The sequence below is a fragment of the Culex pipiens genome, chromosome 3, assembly GCF_016801865.2.
Source record: "Culex pipiens pallens isolate TS chromosome 3, TS_CPP_V2, whole genome shotgun sequence".
NCBI classification, from domain to species: Eukaryota; Metazoa; Arthropoda; class Insecta; order Diptera; family Culicidae; genus Culex; species Culex pipiens.
Window position 1 is genome coordinate 100,268,811 of NC_068939.1, and position 22,590 is coordinate 100,291,400.

Here is a 22,590-nt window from a genome sequence, read left to right on the forward strand (position 1 = left end):
TGTATTAAATTTTGAGTTAGGAACGTTTTTGCAAGTTTTTTTTCCAAATTTTCTAAACATTGGACCACCATAAACCACGTGGACAGTTTTTTTGAAATCTCACACATTGAAATTGAAAAATGAAATTTACACATTAAAATGTGTAAATTTACCACTTTTCCGTTGTAATGTCACATTTTCAGTCTTAATATAATATCACATGATAAAGAGGGAATATTGAACCTTCCTATTTTACACCTTCCAAATTTACACATTTTTTAACTGTGTAGTAAAGGGAAGGTCGTGTATCATCACAAGCTGGACCTTAACCCGACACCTTTGGGAAGTTGACCAACGAAATGCTTACATTAAGTTAAAAAAACACTCATTTTTCACAACTCTCGCTATACAAAACATTGGCAAAAAATAACATGAAACATGTTCAACTACAAAAGCAATAATATCCGAAAATTTTTGTAGTTCCTTTTCCTAATAAGCATCACAAAAAAGTACTTTTGGTGAAATTCAATAATTAAAATAAACAAAATATTTTTTTTTTTGCTTTATGGGTGTAAAACCATTTTGAGTCAGGGGCAACAAATGAAAAAAAAAGTTTAATAGACTTGAAAAATTTCAGGCGTAGATTACTCCTAGTATACCAAATTCCAAACTTTTTAAATCGCTTTGTATAAATCGGTCTTAATTTTTAGGGTATATTCTCGACCCCAAAAAAACAATGGTGTTTTAAGTTGTTGATTCGATGTTCTAGCGATACAGCCAAAAGCTCATGTTTCAACTAATTTTCCGGCCAACCTGCCAGCTAATGAGCGTAGCATTTGATTTTTATAATTTTACGGCTATCACTGTCACTATGGTTTGAAATGGCCAACAGTAAATATTTGTCTTTGAAGGTACAATATTTGCACGTAGCAGGGCACGTGTCATGTCACAGTTCCGTAAGTTTGGTATGAAATATGACCAGCAACAAGAGCACCAAAACTGTGCTGGTTTAGTGTTGACCAAAATGATTCTGAAGGAGCACCTTTTGAGCATTCGATTTCTGTCGCCGAGCTTCATCAGGGCGAGTGTATTGATCGCGATTCACCTGATTCAGTACTACATCGAAAGTTTGTGGCACAAGTACTGTCCCGTGTTTGCCCGCCCGGTGGTGAAGATCGATGCTGGGAAGCTGCGAGGGCTGAGTCAACGGCTTTCCAATGGGAAACCGTACCACTTTTTTAAAGGCATTCCGTACGCTGAGCCTCCGGTCGGAGAGTTACGATTTAAGCCCCCTGTTGCGTTGGAGCGATTTGGCGCACCGATGCTGGATTGTTCCGTTCACCGAAGTTGGTGCATGCAGTTGACATTTCCCATGAACATCGTTATGGGATCGGAAGATGGACTGTTTTTGAACGTTTATACGCCGGAGATACCTGGTGATCAAATTGAATCCACGAAGAGACTGCCAGTGATGATCTACGTACATGGGGGAGCTTTCCAGGAAGGAGCTGGAGATAGTTTCGTGTACAATCCCTTACCGTTGCTTGAGGAAGGCGTAGTTGTCGTTACGCTTAACTATCGTCTCGGTCCTTTGGGATTCCTATGTTTGCCTGAAGCCGGAATCTACGGTAACATGGGACTGAAGGATCAGCGAATGGCATTCAGATGGGTACAGCAAAACATTTCTCAGTTCGGTGGAGATCCGAACAATGTTACAGTATTTGGCGCAAGTGCCGGAAGTACATCCGTTCAGATGCATTACCAGTCGGAACAGTCCAGGTGAGGTCACTTCTGGGTTAGTGCAGGATTTTTGATAAGTAGCGTTTAAACTTCAGACAATATTTCCATCGAGTAATTGGTCAAAGTATTAGTGGCTTCACACATCCATACTTTCAAGTTCAACCAGAGGAGAAAGCAAAAAAGTTGGCAAATTTGTTAGGATGTAAGGAAAGCTCTAGTCAGGATTGCTACGGTATGTTAAGAACCAAAACTTTCAAACGTCCAATTATACAATATAAAATCTTCCAGAAACGCTCATGAAGGCTTCTGCTCGACGAATCGTCCGACTGCAAAACTTTGTCCACAACGAGGCGGAGAAATCCCAACCGTACAAGTTTTACTTCCGACCAGTTGTAGAGGTAAAACATGCCCAAGACGCCATAATCACCGATCGTCCGGAAGATATCGTCAAGCGGTACGACACCATGACGATGCCCATCATGACCGGTGGCAATACCGCCGAGGGTTCCCTGACGGCCTTCATGTTGCGTGGTCGCATGAAGGAATTCGATCGCCATCCGGAACGGCTTATTTCCCTTCTACTTGACGATGCGGAGATTCCGGACCGAGTTGGGCTCGGGAAGCTCATCAAGCAGTTCTACTTTGGAGGGCGTAACATTGACAAAAGCACCATTCAACAGCTTAGTGATCTCAGCACTGATGCTGACTTCTTGATCCATCAGGCAGTTACAGCAGAGTGGATCGCTCGGAATCAACCCAGAGTTAGGCACTACTACTATCTGTTCTCCTTCAGTGGCAGGTGGAGCTTGATGAAACATTTGCTCGGAGTGCCTCAAATTGATGGAGCCTGTCATATCGAGGATGTTTTCTACATGTTCAAGTATTCATCGACAATCAAAAAAAGAAATCACAGATTAATCTCCCATCCTTTGCCGACAGCTCCTACTTCCTGCCGACAATCCCCGAAGACAGCGACGAAATGAAAATTCAAAAATCGTTCATAAAACTGTTGACCAACTTTGCCAAGTACGACGATCCAACGGCGCAAGGATTTGAACCCAGCCAGCTGAAATGGCTTCCCGTTCAAAGTTGTGACCGGCGCTCCGACGGTTTCGACATGGACTGCTTGCTGATCGATAAAAATCTCAAAATGGTGCGAAATCTTAACAGAGAACGCGTTGAGCTATGGCGAGGACTGTTCAAAAAGTATAAAAATGGGTATTTGTACGAGCAGGGAAAATCACAGCTGAATTGTTGATGATCTTTTATAAAATCTTTTAATGAATAAATATAAGTTTGAAATGGGCCCTGATCATTTCTGATTGATCCCTCTGAATATAAACATTATTTAATTAATATTTTAAGATCAGCCAATGCAAGGCAATTTCAATGGGGGGAGTGGGGAATGATAAAAAAAACGCTAAATTTTCATGTAAGCAATCATGCAAATAAGCAAAAAGACTTTTCGTTAAGCGTTACATGGCGGGTGGGGGATGGCTCATCTGTTACAATTTGTTACCAAAAGGGGGAGGGGGTTCAAAAATTCCAAATTTTGTGTTACGTAATAAAAGAACGCTCCTTTCGTTTTTTCGCATCGGCAGCCAAAACTAACCACTTTTCAGTGAAATTCAAGTTATGGAATATTCAAAAGTGGATAATAGCCGGTTCTTTAACGATGGGTATTTTGTGGAAAAAATATTTTCATGAATTTAGTGGAAGTTTTCATTTTTTTTACAGTAGCACAACTGTAAAAATGTTTAAAACATTTTGTGATACTTTTTGTTTATTTTATTTCACTCAAAAAAATTGAGTCAGGGTTTCCAGTTCTTCAATCTTTTGAACTCGTTGGAATGGTCTTTCAATTACCTATTTAGCTATTTATAATATGATGGTATTTGAGTCAATTTCTGGCCACTTTTCCAGGGCTGAGCTGTAGGTTAGTCGAGGTTAGTCGTCGACTAACAAGTTCTTTAACAAAAATGTCGCCCTCCTTAAACCATTTGGCGCCCTCAGCAGGGCCCAAGAGAAACTTTGCATTTTGCCAAGTTGCGCCGCGAAACGCTGCCGCGTTTGTTTTGAATCAACTAGCAGTGCTCTTCAACGTGTTCCGTTTTGATGATTCTTTCCTTTTTCTAGATGCTGCTACGTTGCTGTTCGCTCTGTTCACACTGTTCGTTTTATGCATCGCTAGCATACAATGACCGGTGTTATGGTATATCAGGGTCTGATCTGTGATTGAAATATACATTTTTTGTTCGCTGCGATGATTTAATTTATTGCGGCTGGAGTAGCTATTTTTTGCCAAATCATTAATAAAATTACCTTTAGCAGGGGTGCAATCGGGTCAAAGTGATTTTTTCTATGGAATTTGCAGTCTTTTCAATGAAACTTAATTATGTTTAAAGGATAGAGTAGGATACATCTAAAAAACGTTTGCTGAAAATGTCACATTCCAAGAACAAAACCCGCGATTTTGGCAGCTTTATATATGTGGGGTACACTCAAAGGAAAAATATATCTCAAAATCTGCAACAGTGGATTTGCTGCAGAAAATATCATATTTTATAACATTTTTTGCAGCAAGCCCCTAGATCATTTCTTGACTTTTTTTTGATAAGGTCCTATAAACAAATGTAAACATTGAGTGTATCCCTTTCACACCTTATGTCAAAGTCCATCGGAGTCAGCGGGATACACTCAATGTTTACATTTGTTTATAGGACCTTATCAAAAAAAAGTCAAGATTTTTGCCCGCGTGTAAACATTTCAGCGATCTGCAGTTCTCACCAACACATATAACGCTGGCCCGTCCCCGAGCAACACTCCAAAGAGAAGCACTGCTCTTTCACTCACTATTCATCAAGCGTCCATGGCGCGGTGGTAGCGTGTCGGATCAATAACCAAGAAGTTAGTGGTTCAATCCTCGTTTTGTTAAGTGTTTTTTTTTTGTGGAATACAACCAAAAAGCCGTCGGTAATGTCGATAATTGTCGGTAACGGGCAAAAATGTCATACCCCCATATCGCAAAAAATGCATGAGGACAGTTTTCATGCAGATTCTGATATACTTTCATGCCGCCATGCATCACAATCATGCGACCGCCGTTTAGGTGTACGGTTTTCACCAAAAATGTTTTTTTCAAAAAATCAACCTTTTAATATGTTCTTTGAAATGGGTCGATTCCTTTGAAAGAGTAACACTGCTGAGTTACTTGTTTTGATCATTGCTTCGTATTAGAGCATTATTTTAGTTTCAATTTTTAAATGATTCATCAAATTCCATCATATTTTTGGAAAATGTTGGTAAACTATCTAAGATCAATCCTCCCTTTTTCGCTATCATTTAAATAGCTTTTGTTCGTTAGAAGTAATTAGATTAGATTAGATTAGATTAGATAGATTAGATTAGATTTGTTCGTAAGAAGTAATGAGAATTGAATCGTTTTTTGACCCATAGTCACACAAACTGACGGTACAGTAATGTTAACTTGATAAAGTTTTCAATGTAATTTTGAGATAGAAAAATGTTGATTTTAAATGAAATATGTTTGTATGAAAATTGATTACCTTTCCGAATAGGGGATTCATACTCGTACTGTTGCTGTATCGTTCAGCTCAGCCCTGCACTTTTCTTACATCCAGTTTTATGCGAAATCACATTGTTTTATACATTACTTATGAACTAACTATCGAAACATCAAACAATTCAATAGCGACCCTAAACCTGGGATGCTCAAAGTATTTGATTGGCGGGCAAAATTTGAAGCTCGCATGAGCTTGTGGGCCAAATGTGGAAAATTATTTAAAAAAATTACGCTATTTCCATTCATACACTCAAAAAAATGAGTTCGCGTAAACGTGAACAGAGTTCATGCCACCGGGAACCAGGAAGAAAACTGTTCAACTTTTATAGTGCATTGCACCATGAAAGTGAACAGTTTTCTTCCTGGTTCCCGTTGGCATGAACTCTGTTCACGTTTACGCGAACTCATTTTTTTTAGTGTAAGACTAGAAAAACACCCCTTTCAGTTGAAGTTTTTTTATAAATTTCATGTATTTGTTGGACATTTTCATCTTTCTAATCTTAGAAAATAGGAAAAATTACATTTTTCCAACATTTTTATTCAAAAGCTGATAAGCTCCAACAAGGTATTAAGTAGAAATTCATTCAAGCAACAAAACCAAAAAAAAACAGGTCAGACAGTTACAAAATTTGTAACGAATTTGAATCCCTTGTTCAAGGTCAAGGAGTGATTTAACTTTTTGCGGTTGAAGACAATCGTATTTTAACAAGTATCATGTATATGGAAAACGGTTTTAGTCGATTTCACTTGTATTTTATAATTTATTTTTGAATAAAGTATATTACACACAGACAGAAATTTGTTAAGTTTTTGATTCTTTATCGATAGGTGCACATTCGGGTGGTCCAAATCCAAGCTTTCTCGGGGCTAGCCCCTGAAATCAAAGATTGACACATCACTAGGCTAAATTCCAAACTTGAGCTCATACTGACCACGGGAACCCCTCCCTCTAATCGCTTGCAGTTTGTAGAGGAAAAATCGTCAAAATGTATGGAGAAAAGCAACTGTTTCAACTTTCAAGTTTTTACCTGTAGAGGGCGCAATTGTCGTCCAATCTTTATCAATTCTCATATGTAGGACCTTCATTAAATTTTGAACCACTTTCCCGAAGACACCATATTTTTAGGATTTATGCTGAAAAGTTTTTAGCTTCCGAAAAGAACCGTTTCCGCGCACGGAAAGTTGTTGTTTTATTGGTAAATTACCAATGGTCGTAAATCGACCGTCTACCCTACTCCCTTATCATCAAACTTTCCCACACTACTAGCATCACTTACTGCAACACTTACACGCTGTTTAAGTGCTCGCTCGGTAATCACTCGTCGACTAAGTTAGTCTGTCACCGGCACTCGCGCAGTGACCTGCCCGATGTTTAAAGTGGCTTAATTATACCGCATCGTTCGCTCCGGCTGTTAATTCACGGCGCGACTGATCGTGTGTCGTAAAACGACGCGCTGAGTTTTGTATTGTATCATGTTAGATTTTATCAAAGCGCTTACCGCGTTTTTTGCGGCCCTAGTCAAGGGGCTGGTGAAGACCAAGTTGCTGAAGTTGTTTCCCCCCGCGGTGCGTCCAGTTGTACGTGTACGCCAGGGCAAACTCCGAGGCGTCACAACAACATTGCCGGACGGGACGACGCCGTATCACTACTTCAAGGGCATTCCGTACGCAAAGCCACCCGTTGGGGAGCTTCGCTTTCGTGCTCCGGTACCAATTGATTCGTTTTACCACCCGATCGTGGACTGTCTCGTTGATAGAAGTGCGTGTTTGCAACCGCTGGTTGGGCGCTTCACGTTCGGGAAGGAAGCTGGGCTGTTTTTGAATGTCTTCACGCCAAGACTGCCGAACGGTGGCGAAGAAAATGGCGCGAATCTCCCGGTTATGGTGTGGATTCATGGGGGAGGCTTTATCAGCGGATCGGCGGACAGCTTTATCTACGATCCGATCTATCTCGTCCAGGACGGAGTGGTGGTGGTTGTCATGAACTATCGGTTGGGGCTTTTCGGATTTCTCAGCTTGCCCGAAGCAGGGATTGAGGGCAACGCAGGGCTTAAAGATCAGGTGAGTCTCGCGATTGGGGATTTGAGGAATTTTTTAAGAAATGTGTATTTTTTGCAGCAACTGGCTTTCAAATGGGTGAAGGAAAATATTTCTAATTTTGGGGGTGATCCTGAAAACATTACAATATTTGGTGAGAGTGCTGGAAGTATGAGCGCATATTTACACTATCTTTCCCCAAATTCCAGGTAGGTTGGAGCAGTAATATTCTTATTCATTTCAGAATCTTCCCTTGATTAAAATATTCGGTTATAGCCAATTATTTTTTAATTTCCACTTAAATTTTGTAAAATTTTAGCTTTATGTAAATTTCTTATTAATTTTTTTTTGACGGGGTATTTAAGTTAAAAATAAAGTTTATTTTCACTTTTTTCCACAGTATTGAGTAAAACTTGAAACTAACAGCTAACATTAATCAAACATAGCCAAATTTCCATTGTTAAAGCTTCATATTTTATTTTTCTCAGACCCGAATGACTCTTGAAAAACACCGTTAAGAGTTGCTTTGTAAATGATTCAGTTTTCATGCCATTTCTTTATTTTGTAGGAAATACTTTCATCGCGTCATTTGCCAAAGTGGAGTAGCTTGCTCGGAATCTTTCTTCCAATTGGATGCCGCTGATAAGACTCGAAAGCTGGCTAAGGTCCTTGGATACAACGGTGACGACGACTACGGGGTTTTAGGTACATTTTGAAATAATAACATATATTTCCTTCAACTAATATTTTCAATTCGTCAAAATCTAGAAACACTAACAAAAGCGCCAGCAAATCTACTGATGAAGCATCGTCATGAAGTTATGAGTGATCACGAGAAAAGCCTTGCATTGCAAATGATCTACCGGCCGGTGATAGAGCAAGAAGTTACTGAAACCAGCATCATAACCGAGACGCCCGAAAAGATTCTCAAAGCATTCGACACCATTCAGATGCCGCTAATAAATGGATGTACCAACAGTGAGGGCATATTGGGACTACGGATGATCCTGAAGCGATTGGATGGTTTTAATCAAAACGTGGAACGTCTTGTGCCACAATTGATGGGAGAGCTCTCACCGGATGACAAACACAAAATTGGAAAAGAAATTCGTCGGTTTTATTTCGGCGATAAGAAAATCGATAAGCACACTCTGAATGAAATGTGCGATCTGATGTCGGACAATATCTTCATCACCAACACTATGATCAACGCCGAGTGGTTGGCAAAATATCAGCCAAATGTTAAACATTACCACTATCGGTTTACCTACGATGGACGGCTCAGCTTTTGCAAGCGAATGTTTAATTTAAGTCATGTGCCCGGAGCGTGCCACAGCGACGACATTTTCTACTTATTTAAGTATGTATAACAGTTTAGATTCTACGAAATCATCCTCATTTTTTCTCTTATTTCTAGTTCTAAAATGCTACCAAATCTACGGATGGACAGTGAGGAATATCGGATCAGAAGCATAATGATTCGATTGTGGACCAATTTTGCCAAATACGGTGACCCCACTCCCGAATTAGACGTCGATGATGATCTACTTTCTGTTAAGTGGAAACCAATCGGATTTTTCGAAAGTGCATCGAAGGAGTTCAATGTTGATTGTTTAGAAATCGATGTGAGTCCGAAAATGATTCGAAATCCCTGCGCGAACCGCATTCAGCTATGGCGAAGATACCTTCAAACTTTCAGGAAAGGCTATTTGTAATTTAGTGAAATTAAGTAATAAAGAAAAACAAAGGAAAAACTATGTAGGCTTGCTAAACAGTAAAAAATTGTGTAAATTTGAAAGGTGTAACTTTGGAAGGTTGAATATTACCTCTTTTATGAAGTAATTCTACCTCAATTTAGACTGAAGAAGTGACATTACAACAGAAAAGTGGTAAAATTACACATTTTCAGAGGTAAAATTACACTTTTTTCTGACATAAAAGATGTACCCCTTCCCAGATGTAAAAATCAAAAAAATCAAACCATCCACATTAACATTCCAACGCCCAAGGCTCTAAAAAAGTTGGAACGGTAACTTCAACTCGCTGGTTCTCGGGCATTACTCAACCAATCAAGATGATTCTTTTTTCCAGTGATTTGTTAGAATGTCTAGATGATTCTAGAACTTTGCAGAACTTAATTTGATCAAATCTGTAATTTATGCGATCAAAAACATCGTTCCACCTTTTTTTTGCGTGTAAAAAAAAATTCGCCGGAAATTCCGCGGAGGCAGTTATTAAAAAAAAGGTGGAACGATGTTTTCGGTCGCAGAAATTACAGATTTGTTCAAATCAAGTTCTGCAAAATTTTAGGATCATCTAGACATTCTTACAAATCACTGGAAACAAGAATCGTCCCGATTGGTTGATTAATGCCCGAGAACCACCAAGTTGAAGTAACCGTTCAAACTTTTTTAGGAGGCTTGGGCGTCCGTGTAAGTTTGACATGCGTTGGGCGTTCCAGTGTTAACGACCCCCAGCTCTTTTGTGGTCTCTATTGCAAGTTTCTGCTCGAACCTAGGAGTCCGAAGGCTTGAATGGGGAGAGCACCCAAACCTCTTTCTACTCCAAGGAACCTTCCACCCCAGTGTTTGAACTGACGACCTTTGGATTGCGAGTCCAACCGCCGCCAGCGATTCCACCGGAGTAGAATTGGTTTGGTGTGTTGTTTGTACTTATGGCATGGAGACGACTCCTACACCTGGAATGACTTAACGGCCTAACAACCAAGGCCGGGACCGACATTTTACTTCCTCATCCGATGGAAGGTTGGAGCTGATGGGAATCGAACCCAGAATCATCCGCTTACAAAGCGAACAGCGTAACCATTCGGCCACGCACTGTCACCCCTTCCCAGATGTAATATTACCCTGATTTTTTAGTTCTGTGCACATATTAATTGATTCAAATGTATGAAATGAAATTATGATCATAAGCTAATAAGAGAAATAAAAAAATATCATTAAAAGATGATTCAAAATGCAACCATGCCAGAAATTATCAAAAATATATGAAAAAAATCAGCATCAAATTATGTACGTAATTTCTGAATTGCCTATAAACTCTTGTTAATCTTGCGGTGTTAGATTTGCTCTTTTATAAAAAAATATTGGTGTGAGTAGTAAAAAGAAGTGACTTCTCAAAGGTTAAAATTAATGGCAAAATTTGCTCCCCTGTCACAGCCAACTTTAATAGCATTTTTTCGTTGAGGTCTTCCAAGATGCGCGTATTTTTTTTTACTAGCGCAAAATTTACCTTCTCAATCCCGATACAAACTCTGGAAGACTGTGAATGAATACAGTGTGATAAATGACTATACAGAAAAATTTTATACAATACAAATTTTGCAGAGTCATTCTACTGAGCAATGCATGTTTCATTCGGTTCGATCTGAAGAAGAAGCATCTCTTTTTCAGTTCGATCCCGGCAGCGGCGGTGAGAAGTTGGCGCGTGTTCAACATGTTCGAATTCATCAAAGCAGTCTATCGATTACTGGTCGGTACTACGAAGTATGCTTACCTGCAGCGAACCAAGAAAGTAGGCCACCTATCTGATCGGCCTACTGTGACCCTAAGTGAAGGCAAAGTGTGCGGAATTTCTGTAAATCTACCCAATGGAAAACAATACCACAGCTTTCAGGGGATTCCGTACGCAAGAGCACCCGTTGGAAAGCTTCGGTTTGCTCCACCGGTCCCGGTGGAAAAATTTGACCTTGAGGTAGTGGATTGTGCGCGGGAATGTGAGCCCTGTACCCAGGTAGATTTGTACTTCCGGTGGCGTATAATTGGTGAAGAGGGACCACTTTGTTTGAACGTGTACACTCCAACGCTGCCATCGGACCAGAACACTAACCCTCAGTTTCCGGTTATGGTTTACATTCACGGAGGTGGCTTTGAGAGTGGGTCCGGAAGTACCTTCCTGCATGACCCCATCCACTTATTGCAGGAAGATGTGATAGTGGTTCTGATGAACTATCGACTGGGTCCGTTGGGATTTTTGAGCTTTCCCGAGATGGGAATTGCTGGAAATGCTGGGCTGAAAGATCAAGTAACAATAAAATAAAAATTACTAAGTTAAACTAAACTTAACCTCATATATTTGTTTCAGCTACTGGCCCTTAAGTGGGTTAAGAGGAACATTGCCCAATTCGGAGGTGATCCCAACAACGTAACTCTGTTTGGACAGAGCGCGGGAAGTTGGTCTGTTTATTTGCATTATCTTTCGCTAAATTCCAGGTATGACGGAGTACTTGATGCTTATTGTAAACCATTCTTAAGGTGTGTGTGAATGAATTTCAGACAGTACTTCAATCGGGCGATCTGCCAGAGTGGCGTCGTTTGCACAGAGTCGTTCTTTCAAGTGGAACCCTCGACCAAAGCTCGCAAGTTGGCGAAGGTTCTTGGATTTAGAGGAGACTCGGATATGGGTGTTGTAGGTAAGTGCAATTATGTGGGTTGTAAGGAGAATAAACGCAAACATTGAAGGGTTATTTTATATCGAAATTTAAATATTTAAGGCACTGCACTAGTAAAAAAAAATAATTGGGGAAACTGTCCTATGTTTGGCAGGATAAGCACCTGATCTAATTTGCTGATTTCCACTATTTAAATAATTAAATTTCTAAAACTGTTGATAGATTGCTCACTTCATATTGAGCTATTTATCACTCGATTTCAGTTGTAAACGCTTTTTATGAGCTGCAATTGAACGTCTAAATGCTGATATGCCAACATTGAAGGGTGTATGGAATTAGATGTTGTTCCCCTGTATTGAAATCATTTGTTGTTTTTCGCAATCTATTTCAGATACACTTATGAGCGCTCCTGCCCACCTGATCATGAAGCACCAGTGTAAAATGGCCAGCGACCAGGAGAACAAACTAGCAATGAACTACGTCTTCAGACCGGTAATCGAAAAAGTGGAAACAGTGGATAGCATAATTACCAAATCCCCTGGAGATATTCTCAAAGATTTCGACTCCATTCGAATGCCACTTATCACGGGATGCAACACCGGCGAAGGATGTCTTTCGCTGTACTTTATGGAGCACAACGGTCAAATGAGTGCTTTTGACGAAGAAGTTGAGCGACTTGTTCCGTGCTTTCTGAAGGAAAACCCTAAGCTAGATTGCCAGGCAGTTGGTGGGCAAATTAAGCGGTTCTACTTTGGCGATCAGCACTTCACTAAACGCACGAAGCAGCAAATGTGTGACCTCATGTCGGACTGCACCTTCATTACCCCGGCGATGATTAACGTTGAGCTGCTGGCCCGATATCAACCCAACGTACGGCACTATCATTATCGGTTCACGTTCAGTGGCCAGTTTAATTTGTTCAAAGGGCTGTTCAACCAGAGCGACATGGAAGGACCTAGCCACGGGGATGATAGTTTCTACATTTTTGAGTGAGTCTTGTTTAATACACTTTCTTCACTAAATACTAAATCTGTTATGACTTCTTTTTCTAAAACAAGCTCTCCAATGCTGCCCTCGGTTTCACCAGGATGCAAGGAATTCAAAGTGCGAAACAACTTTATTCGATTGTGGACCAATTTTGCCAAATATGGATACCCAACTCCATCGAAACCTGCGACTGCAGAAATGTGGCCCGAAGTGCGATTTGTGGGACCTGATGCTGATAAAGTCGATCTGGATTGTCTGCAAATTGATACAGAAACAGCAGTCATTAGGAATCCCTCTGAGCATCGGACAGTCTTTTGGAGGAATCTGTTGCAAAAATATAAGGAAGAACATTGTTGAGCTTAAATTTACAGCATCATTAAAGGAACTTAAGAATCTCATCGATTATGTGCCAACACTTTCAATAAATGCAAAGATTGAATATCGAAACTGAAAATTATTCAAAAAATTAAAACACATTGTTAAGATCATGTTACCACATTTTAGTTCACAAATATTTGCAGGAGATTACAAAACTGCCCGTCCTTCAAGCAGTTTGAATTTATTTGTATTTAATAAAAGATAGCAACATGAACAAAATCAAAAATATCTTTTTTAAGGTAAGACCCTTAATACGCTTTTTTGCAAAAATCTCTCAAAACTTTCACCTTTACTTTGCTAGGACTACAATTATTGCCATTCTTTTTTTACGATGATGAAACACCCAGTATCAAAATAAACCTAATTATTATTTTGAGTTGAGTCATCTGCAGGTTTGACGTTGAATTGTTGAATTGTAGAAATAAATCTTAAACATGAATTTTGTTTCAGACTCCAAAATAATAAGTCAGGGGGGGGGGGGAGTTAAGAATTGAAATTTCTTCTTTCAATTTAACCACACTTTTTATACATATTTCTTTGATTCTTCCAATAACTTCATTCGTGGACGGATAGATGATAGATCTGGATACCTTTTTGAACATATTTATTAGGGTGGACCAAATCCGGGCTTCCTCGGGACAAACCCCTAAAATCAAAGATTGGTCCATTAATGCCTGAATTCCAAATTTGAGCTTATTCTGACCACGGGAACCCCTCCCTCTAATCGCTAGAAGTTTGTTTGGTAAAAATCGTTAAAATGTATGGAGAAAAGCCACTGTTTTACTTATTTTAGCTGGGAGGGCGCCATTGTTATCCAATTCCTACCATTTCTCGGATGTAGAAGCTTTATTAAACTTGGAAAAAACTTTTCCCAAGACATTGTTCGCTGAAAAGTTATTATTTACCCTCAAATGCCACCCAACATTGTTTAGCCGTTTATGTTTAAATCGTGATTTTGACTCATTCCCTATTTTTGTATTTTTTTTATCGGATCACCATCGTGTTCCTCGGAAAATTTTACATAATAATCATTGAATATCTCAAACATTGCCGAGAAACAGCTATCGAAAAATGAAACTTAGGATTTCCTATACACAAATAAGCACGTGGCCTACACAGAAAAAAAAAGTTGAATTTTGGAATGTTGAAAATTTGGTAGGTTGAATATTACTTCTTTTTTGAGTAATATTACATAAAAAATGTGTAAAAAATGTGAACCTGATGAATATTCATCAAAAACTGTTGAAAATTCATAATTTTCTGGGGTAAAATTAATCTTTTTTTTTATACAAAATCTGTCACCATTTCCTGATGAATATTACCATCATTTTTTTTCTGTGTACGCTTGCGGTCCAGGCCTTCTTTCAGGGGTTTGCAATTCAATGCACTGGTACATGGCTCATTAGGGTGTAATATGGTTGTATGGAAAAAAGTTGTTCAAATTTAGTGAGCACAGCAACTTTTCAGTTCCTATTGGGGTCCTAAGCAACTCCCCAAAGTTTGAGAACGATTGGTTAAGTCCTCATATTGCGCAAAGCGATTCAATTTTCCATATAAATTTGTATGAGGAAAACCATTTTTTGGATTTTGATATTTTAAAACTCCACGTTTCACGCTATATCAAAACCGGATTCATATTCGGTTGCTCTGGAATGTGCTCTACAACTTTCCCGAAGAGAGTATGGTGCTAACTTGCTCCTAAAAAAGATACAGCGTGTTCAAAACTCGTCTAAAACGTGTTTTTTGCTCGAAAATCACGTTTTAGAATGGAAAATTGAATCGCTTTGCGCAATATGAGGACTTAACCAATCTTTCTCAAACTTTGGGGAGTTGAAATTTTTGAAATTAAATATGTCTTTATTGAACTTTCTTATAATAATTACATTTCTTTTACATGCTAAGTGGTATGGCTAAATGCTCTTCATCTGTGTTGTACTTTTCGTTTTATTATTAACTGTTCACATTCATTTATTTACTTCAAATTGTTTTACATTTTTGCATTGAATCGAATACATTTGGGTAAAAAAGAAAAAAATCACTTTGAAAACTAATCCTAACTTAAAACTAAAAAAAATATATTCATTGAAATATTCAAAATCATTAGAACGAGTAAACTACGAACTGTATTTTAAGATGAATGCTCCAAGCGTTCTTACTTGTCCCGCACGAGTTTTGCAACCACGCAGTGTTGTTGTCATCTCGATGAAAATGTTCAGAAGTTCTTGTGGTGAAAACAGGTCACTACTGCCAAGGGTTTCCAGGAAAGCCTCAGACTGGCAAGTAATTAATAATTACTTTGATTTTTAACTGGTAATTAGGTAATTCTTTAATTACTTAGTAATTCATGGTAATCAGAGTAATTTTAAGTAATAAATTGGTTTTTAAAGTAATTTTTGAGTAATTAAAGTAAAGTTTTTAAATTGTGCTTCTACAACGAAACTATTTACTTTTTATATATCTTGACTTTTTTTTGATAAGGTCCTATAAACAAATGTAAACATTGAGTGTATCCCGCTTACTCTGATGGACTTTGACATAAGGTGTGAAAGGGATACACTCAATGTTTACATTTGTTTATAGGACCTTATCAAAAAAAAGTCAAGATATAATCTATTATAACAGTATTTTATTAATTTCAGATAAGAAAGAAACACAAAGATTAAAAAAGACTGGTTCTGTATGTCGAAAGCCTTATTCACCGAGGGGTAGCTCACTTCGCGTTAGAAACAGAAAACGCACCAAAACTGGCTCGAATTTCAAGAACGCAGCACAACGCCTTGAGAAGGCACGATAAGGCAAGCTAACGCGCGTTAGCGCTCATAGGGCGGCTTGTTTCAGCTCGAATGAAGAGCTGCGAGATAAGATCTTGCAACCTTGTCATCACAGATCGAGCAGTTTTCCCCTAGTTTTGGCAACCCGGCGTTTGTTTTGATTTTTTTCAAGCAGTTGAAATGTCACAACCTGGGCACAACGAAAAAAAAACAATATTGTGTTCAAAACTTGTGCTTTTGCGTGCCGGAACTGGACTGGTAGGCAGAAACCGGTGCGGTGCGTTGACCGCGGCCTCTGCTGAAGGTGCAAAAACAAGTGCGATGGTGTGCAGCTGAAAAACATACGATTTCCGGAGGCCGTGTGGGAGATAGATGTGATGGAAGTTCCCCAGAAAGGTTCCGACCGACCAGTTCCGATAGTGCGTGCGTACCAAAAAGGTCCCCGAAGTGGACAAGCCTCCGGAGTGTAGACTGCGGCGACGGTCGAGTCCAAGAGGAATGGTTTCGGAAGTAGGCAGAAGAGCGGTGGCAGGGAAAAAATGGAACCGATTCCATTAAAGATAACCTGTAGGCAGCGGGAGTTACGACATTAATGGCCACACGTCCGACTTGGAGCAGCTGATGATAACAGCACACCAAGACGTGGGGCCCTCGCGGGATGATGCTGGTGGTGATAACCATTTTGGAGGGTAAATATTTGAGATAAAACAGCATAAATTGGTAGAATTTAAAGGAATTTCTTTTTGCAGTATCGACGCGGTCATGCGATGCGAAAGAGCGTCTACCAGCTGGCCAGTCTCCTGGCTACTTTGATCGTCGGGTCGTAAAGGATAGCGAGCTACGTGATCATCAGGTTTGGCTTGGCCCAGTTGGTGAGGGTTAAAACTGAGGAAGGCGCGCAACGTGTTGTGGCACGCCAGGTCGGAGACCTACGGAGGGGTTAAAGTTGCGGTTTCCGGTGTGGATATTGGCGTTATGGTTGTTGGCCATTGATGTCCTGAACGATAGGAGGATGACACAGGTGAGGCTTGGTATCGACTCCGCAGTGAGGGAAGTCAGGGAGCCGTTTAACCTCTCAAAACCGACCAGAAATCTTTCCTTTGCCCACATTTGGCAATATATATATATATATATATTATTTTTAAATCGTAAAATAAACTGATTTCAAGTATGATTCTGGAAGTGTTGTTTTTATCATTACATGTTTGTTTGAAACTGTTCTTTATTTTATTTTGTTCTCTATTTATAACATTTCCGAAGTCGTATCCTGCACTTTAGGCACTTGTCCTCAAGCGTTTCATGCTCCGTCAGAGGATTCAGCTGGTATCGTCGTTGATGAGCGGTGGTGTGGTTGCTTAGGGTTGTCGGGGTTCCGTCGCGGACGTGTGCGGAAGGAGAATTTGTGAAACCTGTCGAATGACCTAACGGCAGGTTCCCGATCGAAGACGCTGGAAGAACTGTACTAGAAAACAGAGGGGAAATTGGGCAATTGTTATTAATTACACATACTATACCATAGCCGGAGATTCCTGGCCACCTGCCATATTCTGATGGCGTCGCCGACTAAAGCTGGAGCGGGGATGTTGGCGTGATGGTGGCGTCCGCAATCGGGCCAACCGGGAAAAGTCCACTTTACCCTACTGGGAAAGTTCGCATTCCAGCACCAGAATGCGGTTCTGGAGCTGGTTTGACGTCCAACGTCGAGTTTTCCTAGAATGGGGCGTCCGGGATTGCTTCGCCGAAAACAGATCGCTGTTTCGGAGTTATTTTCGATGGTTTGAATCCTGCCGCTCTGTTCTGGCTGTCCGTCTTGACCGACGAGGGAGGCTCTCTGCGAAGGAGGATGAAGCGGAACTGCTAATTCAGACACCTTTCAGCCTAGAGCTTTTTTCGCCGGAAAAAGCACCGGCTGCGAGACCGGCTGTTAACAGTTTTGCTCTGCTTGGAATCGTCACGTTATCCTTCGAAAACCACGTCAATTCCGGGCTACAGTTCTGCAGCCCCGGACATAGAAGCGCTTGGCGGACCGTTTTTCTTGCGATTTCACTTTTACCGGAAGTGGCTCATGTGGTCCCGGTAAAGTGGGTGAGAAGGAGGAAAGAATCTCAAAACAGACAGCTCGTCTAATTCCGGGCTTAGGAGCAAGTGCGTTCAGAGTCACCGGTGCTGCTCCCGAGGATTTAAAGTTTGTATCAACGGCCGCAGCGGTTGCGCTGGACGATGTTATCGCGATCGGCAAGGGAGTCGTATTTGTGGAACTTGCGTTGTTGCAGATCAAGGACACGGAGATGTGAGAGCTGGTTCCGTTCAGAATCGTTAAGTTTTCCTCCGGCATTATGCCATTTAGGGCCAGCGGAAACGTGTTGGTCTTCTGCGATGAAATATAAGCGACCCCGTGTGAGGGCTCTTCGGTAGAGGCGCTTTGTGAACCGCTTCTTCACGCAAAGGTTGCTTTTTCCGGAAAAAGAATCCGTTTCGCGAAATACAGTTGTGAAAAGGTACAAAATCTATCCAAACAAACTGCTTGAATCATTTGACAGCGAGAACTGTCAGTTGCACTTGACAGTTCTTGTTGTCAAAAAAAATCGAGCAGTTTGATGAGAAAAGGTGACCAAAGGGAACAGAAAAGGCGAGCTAACGCGCGTTAGCACAAGAAAAGGTCAGAGAAGGCGAAATAAGAAGAACGAATACTGAAAGGTCTTGTAAAAGCAGCTTTATCGCTCGGTCAAGGTGGAAGTGAACTACCCCTCGTTATTCACCTAAAACTCTCCTAAAATTTATTTTTATCATGTTGTTTATCGAAGCTGACTAACAACAAAAGGCAACGCCATGACATATTACCCAGCGAAAAATGTTTTGTGAAACCGAAATCTATTCATTTTCATTCAGTAATTATAAAAATATGTTTTTTTTTTTTTTGCTGGTGCTACATTAGAATTGATTATTTTTTTATGCTTTTCCTTCTGATAGGCAGTCAAAATTATTTGAAGTTTATGTGGATCAAATATTTAAAACCAAAATGTACCTAATTATCATTGATAAAAACAAAGATTTCAAGTGATAGCCATTTAAAAATCATAAAAATAAAATATGTATTTTATATTTTTTCATAATCTGCAGAAATTGACAGTTCTGTAATATCTCTCTATTAAGAGCTATGTTATTTTCCCGAAAAATTTCCTAATATTTCTGAGACAAATGTTTCAATGTTAAAAATCAAACTCAGCGAAATCAAAATCGATGCAGCAATTAAATCCAATGTAAATGTCACATTTCACATTATTCGTATTTTCAGTAACGGATTTTTTTTAATTTGCTTGAGAAAAAAAACATGCAAAGTAATGTCAAACCAATGTTTGAAGAACATTTTAAAACTTAACGTTATTTTGATGAATTTCACAATTTTCATGAAGAGCTGCTGCAAATATTTGTCAAAGCTTTTTTTTTGGCTCGAAAAATCAGGGGGCCTTTTTTCAAACAACTTCTATATGTTAATGGCATTTGGCTTGCAATAAACTGAAAACAATTTTAAATTATTAATTAATTATATTAAAATTCATATATTGAAGTAAAGCAGTACAGTATTTTTTCATCTTTTGCAATTGATTGATAAGGGTACGATTGATTAAAACGTGAAACATAATGGAATTTCGAATCAGATTATGACCAGGTTAAATTGGCCATAAAGCAAATATTATTGTTCATATCAATTGAGCAACTTATTTTTTACCTGAAAATGGTATAATTAAATACTAATGTCAATATTATAATAAAAAAAACAATTCCAAATTTCAAACCAATTAACTCGTTGTAGGATATTATGTAAACATCACCCAAAGCTTCAGCGCCCTCTAGTGCGGGTCATTTTTGACGTTTGATCGCCTATAGCTATTTTCAATAAAAATTATACGCAAAATTCACAATATCCAGATTGGTACAAAAAAAAAAAACAAACAGCATTATTTTTGAAAGAGCTATCGAATGAGCTTTTTATAAAGAATTTAGTTTTGAGCCGTAGAAATGAATACTTGAATTTAAATTAAATGTTTTTATTGTAGTGAAAAGTAATTAAGTAATTTATGTAATTAACCATTTTGGACCAGTAATTTGAGTAATTAATTGGCAGACTGGCAAGTAATAAACGCTTCTGGAAACCCTTGACTACTGCCTTCGCCCGTTGATGCTGGTTGGTTTTCCTTCGGTTGCTGACTGAAGCCTGGAGGTGTTGTATTCTCTGCAACTTTTTGCCGCTGATTCAACGGCAATGGCTGCAGATTTCGAACCACGCGAGCAGATCCCGCTCCTGGTGACGCCAAAGCAGGAAAATCCACAGCAGAATTTAGAGTCCATCAGCACACAGGCGAATGGAAGCTCGTAAAGCACCAGATTTGATAAACCCGGTCAGCCACTTTCGCACCGAATCCGATGACGATGTTTTCACAAAAATGGGTGGCAACTTTTCCCGTCGTTCAAATTCTTCTTTCTCGCTCACGTCCACAGGGAGGGTAGCGAACTGGTTTCCAGACGAATTTTGAGCGTCCTTGCTCAAACTGCCTGGCTTTGCAGGTAGCGCTTCGGCATTCTTTAGCTCCTTCAAATCTGCCGATCCTGCTAGTGAGGACCGCCTCTTTTTCTTGCCGTTAGGCATTTTTTGCACTTTTTTGCACTTTTCAGGAGCTAATATCGAGGAGTACCTCACTGATTGGTGGTCCACAAAGGAATGTGATGAACTTTGAGGAGTTGTTTAGGGCCCCAAAAGGAACTGAAAAATTGCTGTGCTGGAAAATCGATTTTGTTATTACACCCTAATGGCTCAAAGAAACACTAAGTTTTTGGTCGAATTTATTTGGAATTTCCTAAGTACAGTCTAGACTCGTTCATCCGAAGTCGCGATTATCCGAAGTTTCGATTATCCGAAGCTCGATTATGCAAAGCTTTCTTTGGAACTTCGGATAATTGAATCATAAGCAAAATAATGTTTTCAAATCCATTTGGACCAATTTACATTATTTTGTAGATAAAATAAGTTTATTTAAAGAACAACTGTAGAGTTTTGCCTTCCACACCTGAGGTAAGGCTATAATCCTGCTCGGAAAATGAACTTCTTTCAGAAACGTCGTAGACCCACCTTCATGTATACCTATCAACTCAGAATCGAAAACTGAACAAATGTGTGTGTGTGTATTAGCCTGTCCCATTTTGAGGTCATGTCGAGGAATTTCAGGTGCTCACTTCTTAAATGATAGATTATGATGTTAGGAACAATGTTTTCTTAGACAAGAAAAAATAATAAAATACTTTCTCGCACCCCCTAGTCGATTTACTGAAAAAAGTCACTTTTTTGAACAAATTTTCTAAAATCGCTTGGAATCAATACAAAAACTGTTTCGATCAGGTGTGTATTATCTTCAAACGATAGGTTTTTGTCCATAGATTAAGATGCACTATCAATATTGGACCAAAATTTAAGATTTTGGACTCTCCCAGGCGGATTTGTATCTAAAAAATCGCATTTTTTCGAAACTTTTTTCAGAAATGTTCATTTAATTTAGGGTAGCCTATTTTTCCCAGTGAAACTAATAGATGCAGCTTGTAGGAAATTTCATGGCGAACATTTTTCCCTCTGAGAAAATGCAATTTCGACACTCCAGAGCCGAGATATTTGAGTTTTAGTGAGGAAAAAAGTGCCAATTTTCAAAATTTCTCAGAATTCAGAAGCAAGGCCTACTAATTACACGATGTAGCAAGCATATGTCTCAAAGGTCAGGGTATGCTTTTTTATAGTAATTTTGGCCGCTGAATCCGAATCTGAAATCAAATTTCGTGTAAACAGTGATGTTTTGGAGCTACACCCTTTTGGAATGTTATTTGCGTGTTTAAGAGGCAGTTTTTGTAAATATTGCTCGGTTTGTTCTAGAGGTCGTATCGAGGTGCTCCGATTTGGATGAAACTTTCAGCGTTTGTTTGTCTATACATGAGATGAACTCATGCCAAATATGAGCCCTCTACGACAAAGGGAAGTGGGGTAAAACGGGCATTGAAGTTTGAGGTCCAAAAAATATATAAAATCTTAAAATTGCTCGCATTTCCGTAAAACTTCATCAATTCCAACTCTCTTAGATGCATTCAAAAGGTCTTTTGAAGCACTTCAAAATGAGCCATAGACATCCAGGATTGGCATTGAAGTTTGAATTTTCCGAGGATTTCGAATATGACAAAAGTGAGACTAAAAAGTGCCGCTATGGATGCAGGACAATAACTAACGTTGTAAAATGTTTGTTATAGAAAAATCGAAAAACTATGAGAAAAACTGCATTGGCCAAAAAGTTATTTTCGTAGGCTTATAGTCTATGAAACTACCAAACTTTTGACCTCTGGAAGTATGGGTGTTGGAGGCTGTTGCAAAAAGACATTGAGGTTTTAAAAAAAAAACATTTTTAACAGTAATTTGCAAAAGCTATGAGAAAAGTTAAACCAATCCTGGATGTCTATGGCTCATTTTGAAGTGCTTCAAAAGACCTTTCGAATGCATTTAAGAGAGTTGGAAATGATGAAGTTTTACGGAAATGCGAGCAATTTTAAGATTTTATATATTTTTTGGACCTCAAACTTCAATGCCCGTTTTACCCCACTTCCCTTTGTCGTAGAGGGCTCATATTTGGCATGAGTTCATCTCATGTATAGACAAACAAACGCTGAAAGTT

At 39.3% G+C, this 22,590-nt stretch overlaps 1 protein-coding gene across 1 annotated transcript; it reads left to right on the plus strand.

Annotated features, from left to right (window-relative positions):
• The first annotated feature begins 988 nt into the window (after nt 1-988).
• Nucleotides 989-13,359, plus strand: LOC120421915 (uncharacterized). Its single transcript, XM_052709933.1, has 9 exons — nt 989-1,758; nt 1,815-1,951; nt 2,008-2,599; nt 2,659-2,972; nt 6,762-7,363; nt 11,444-11,571; nt 11,635-11,771; nt 12,142-12,739; nt 12,809-13,359. Exons 1-9 carry the CDS (start codon nt 1,004-1,006, stop codon nt 13,092-13,094), a joined length of 3,549 nt encoding a protein of 1,182 aa, XP_052565893.1. The 5' UTR covers nt 989-1,003; the 3' UTR covers nt 13,095-13,359.
• The last annotated feature ends 9,231 nt before the right edge of the window (nt 13,360-22,590 follow it).

Coding starts and splice junctions, on each gene's coding strand:
- LOC120421915 (XM_052709933.1), top strand. CDS start 1,004: ATGATTCTGAAGGAGCACCTTTTGAGCATTCGATTTCTGTCGCCGAGC. Junction 7,364..11,443: donor ACGCAGGGCTTAAAGATCAG/GTGAGTCTCGCG, acceptor TATTTGTTTCAG/CTACTGGCCCTTAAGTGGGT. Junction 11,572..11,634: donor TATCTTTCGCTAAATTCCAG/GTATGACGGAGT, acceptor AATGAATTTCAG/ACAGTACTTCAATCGGGCGA.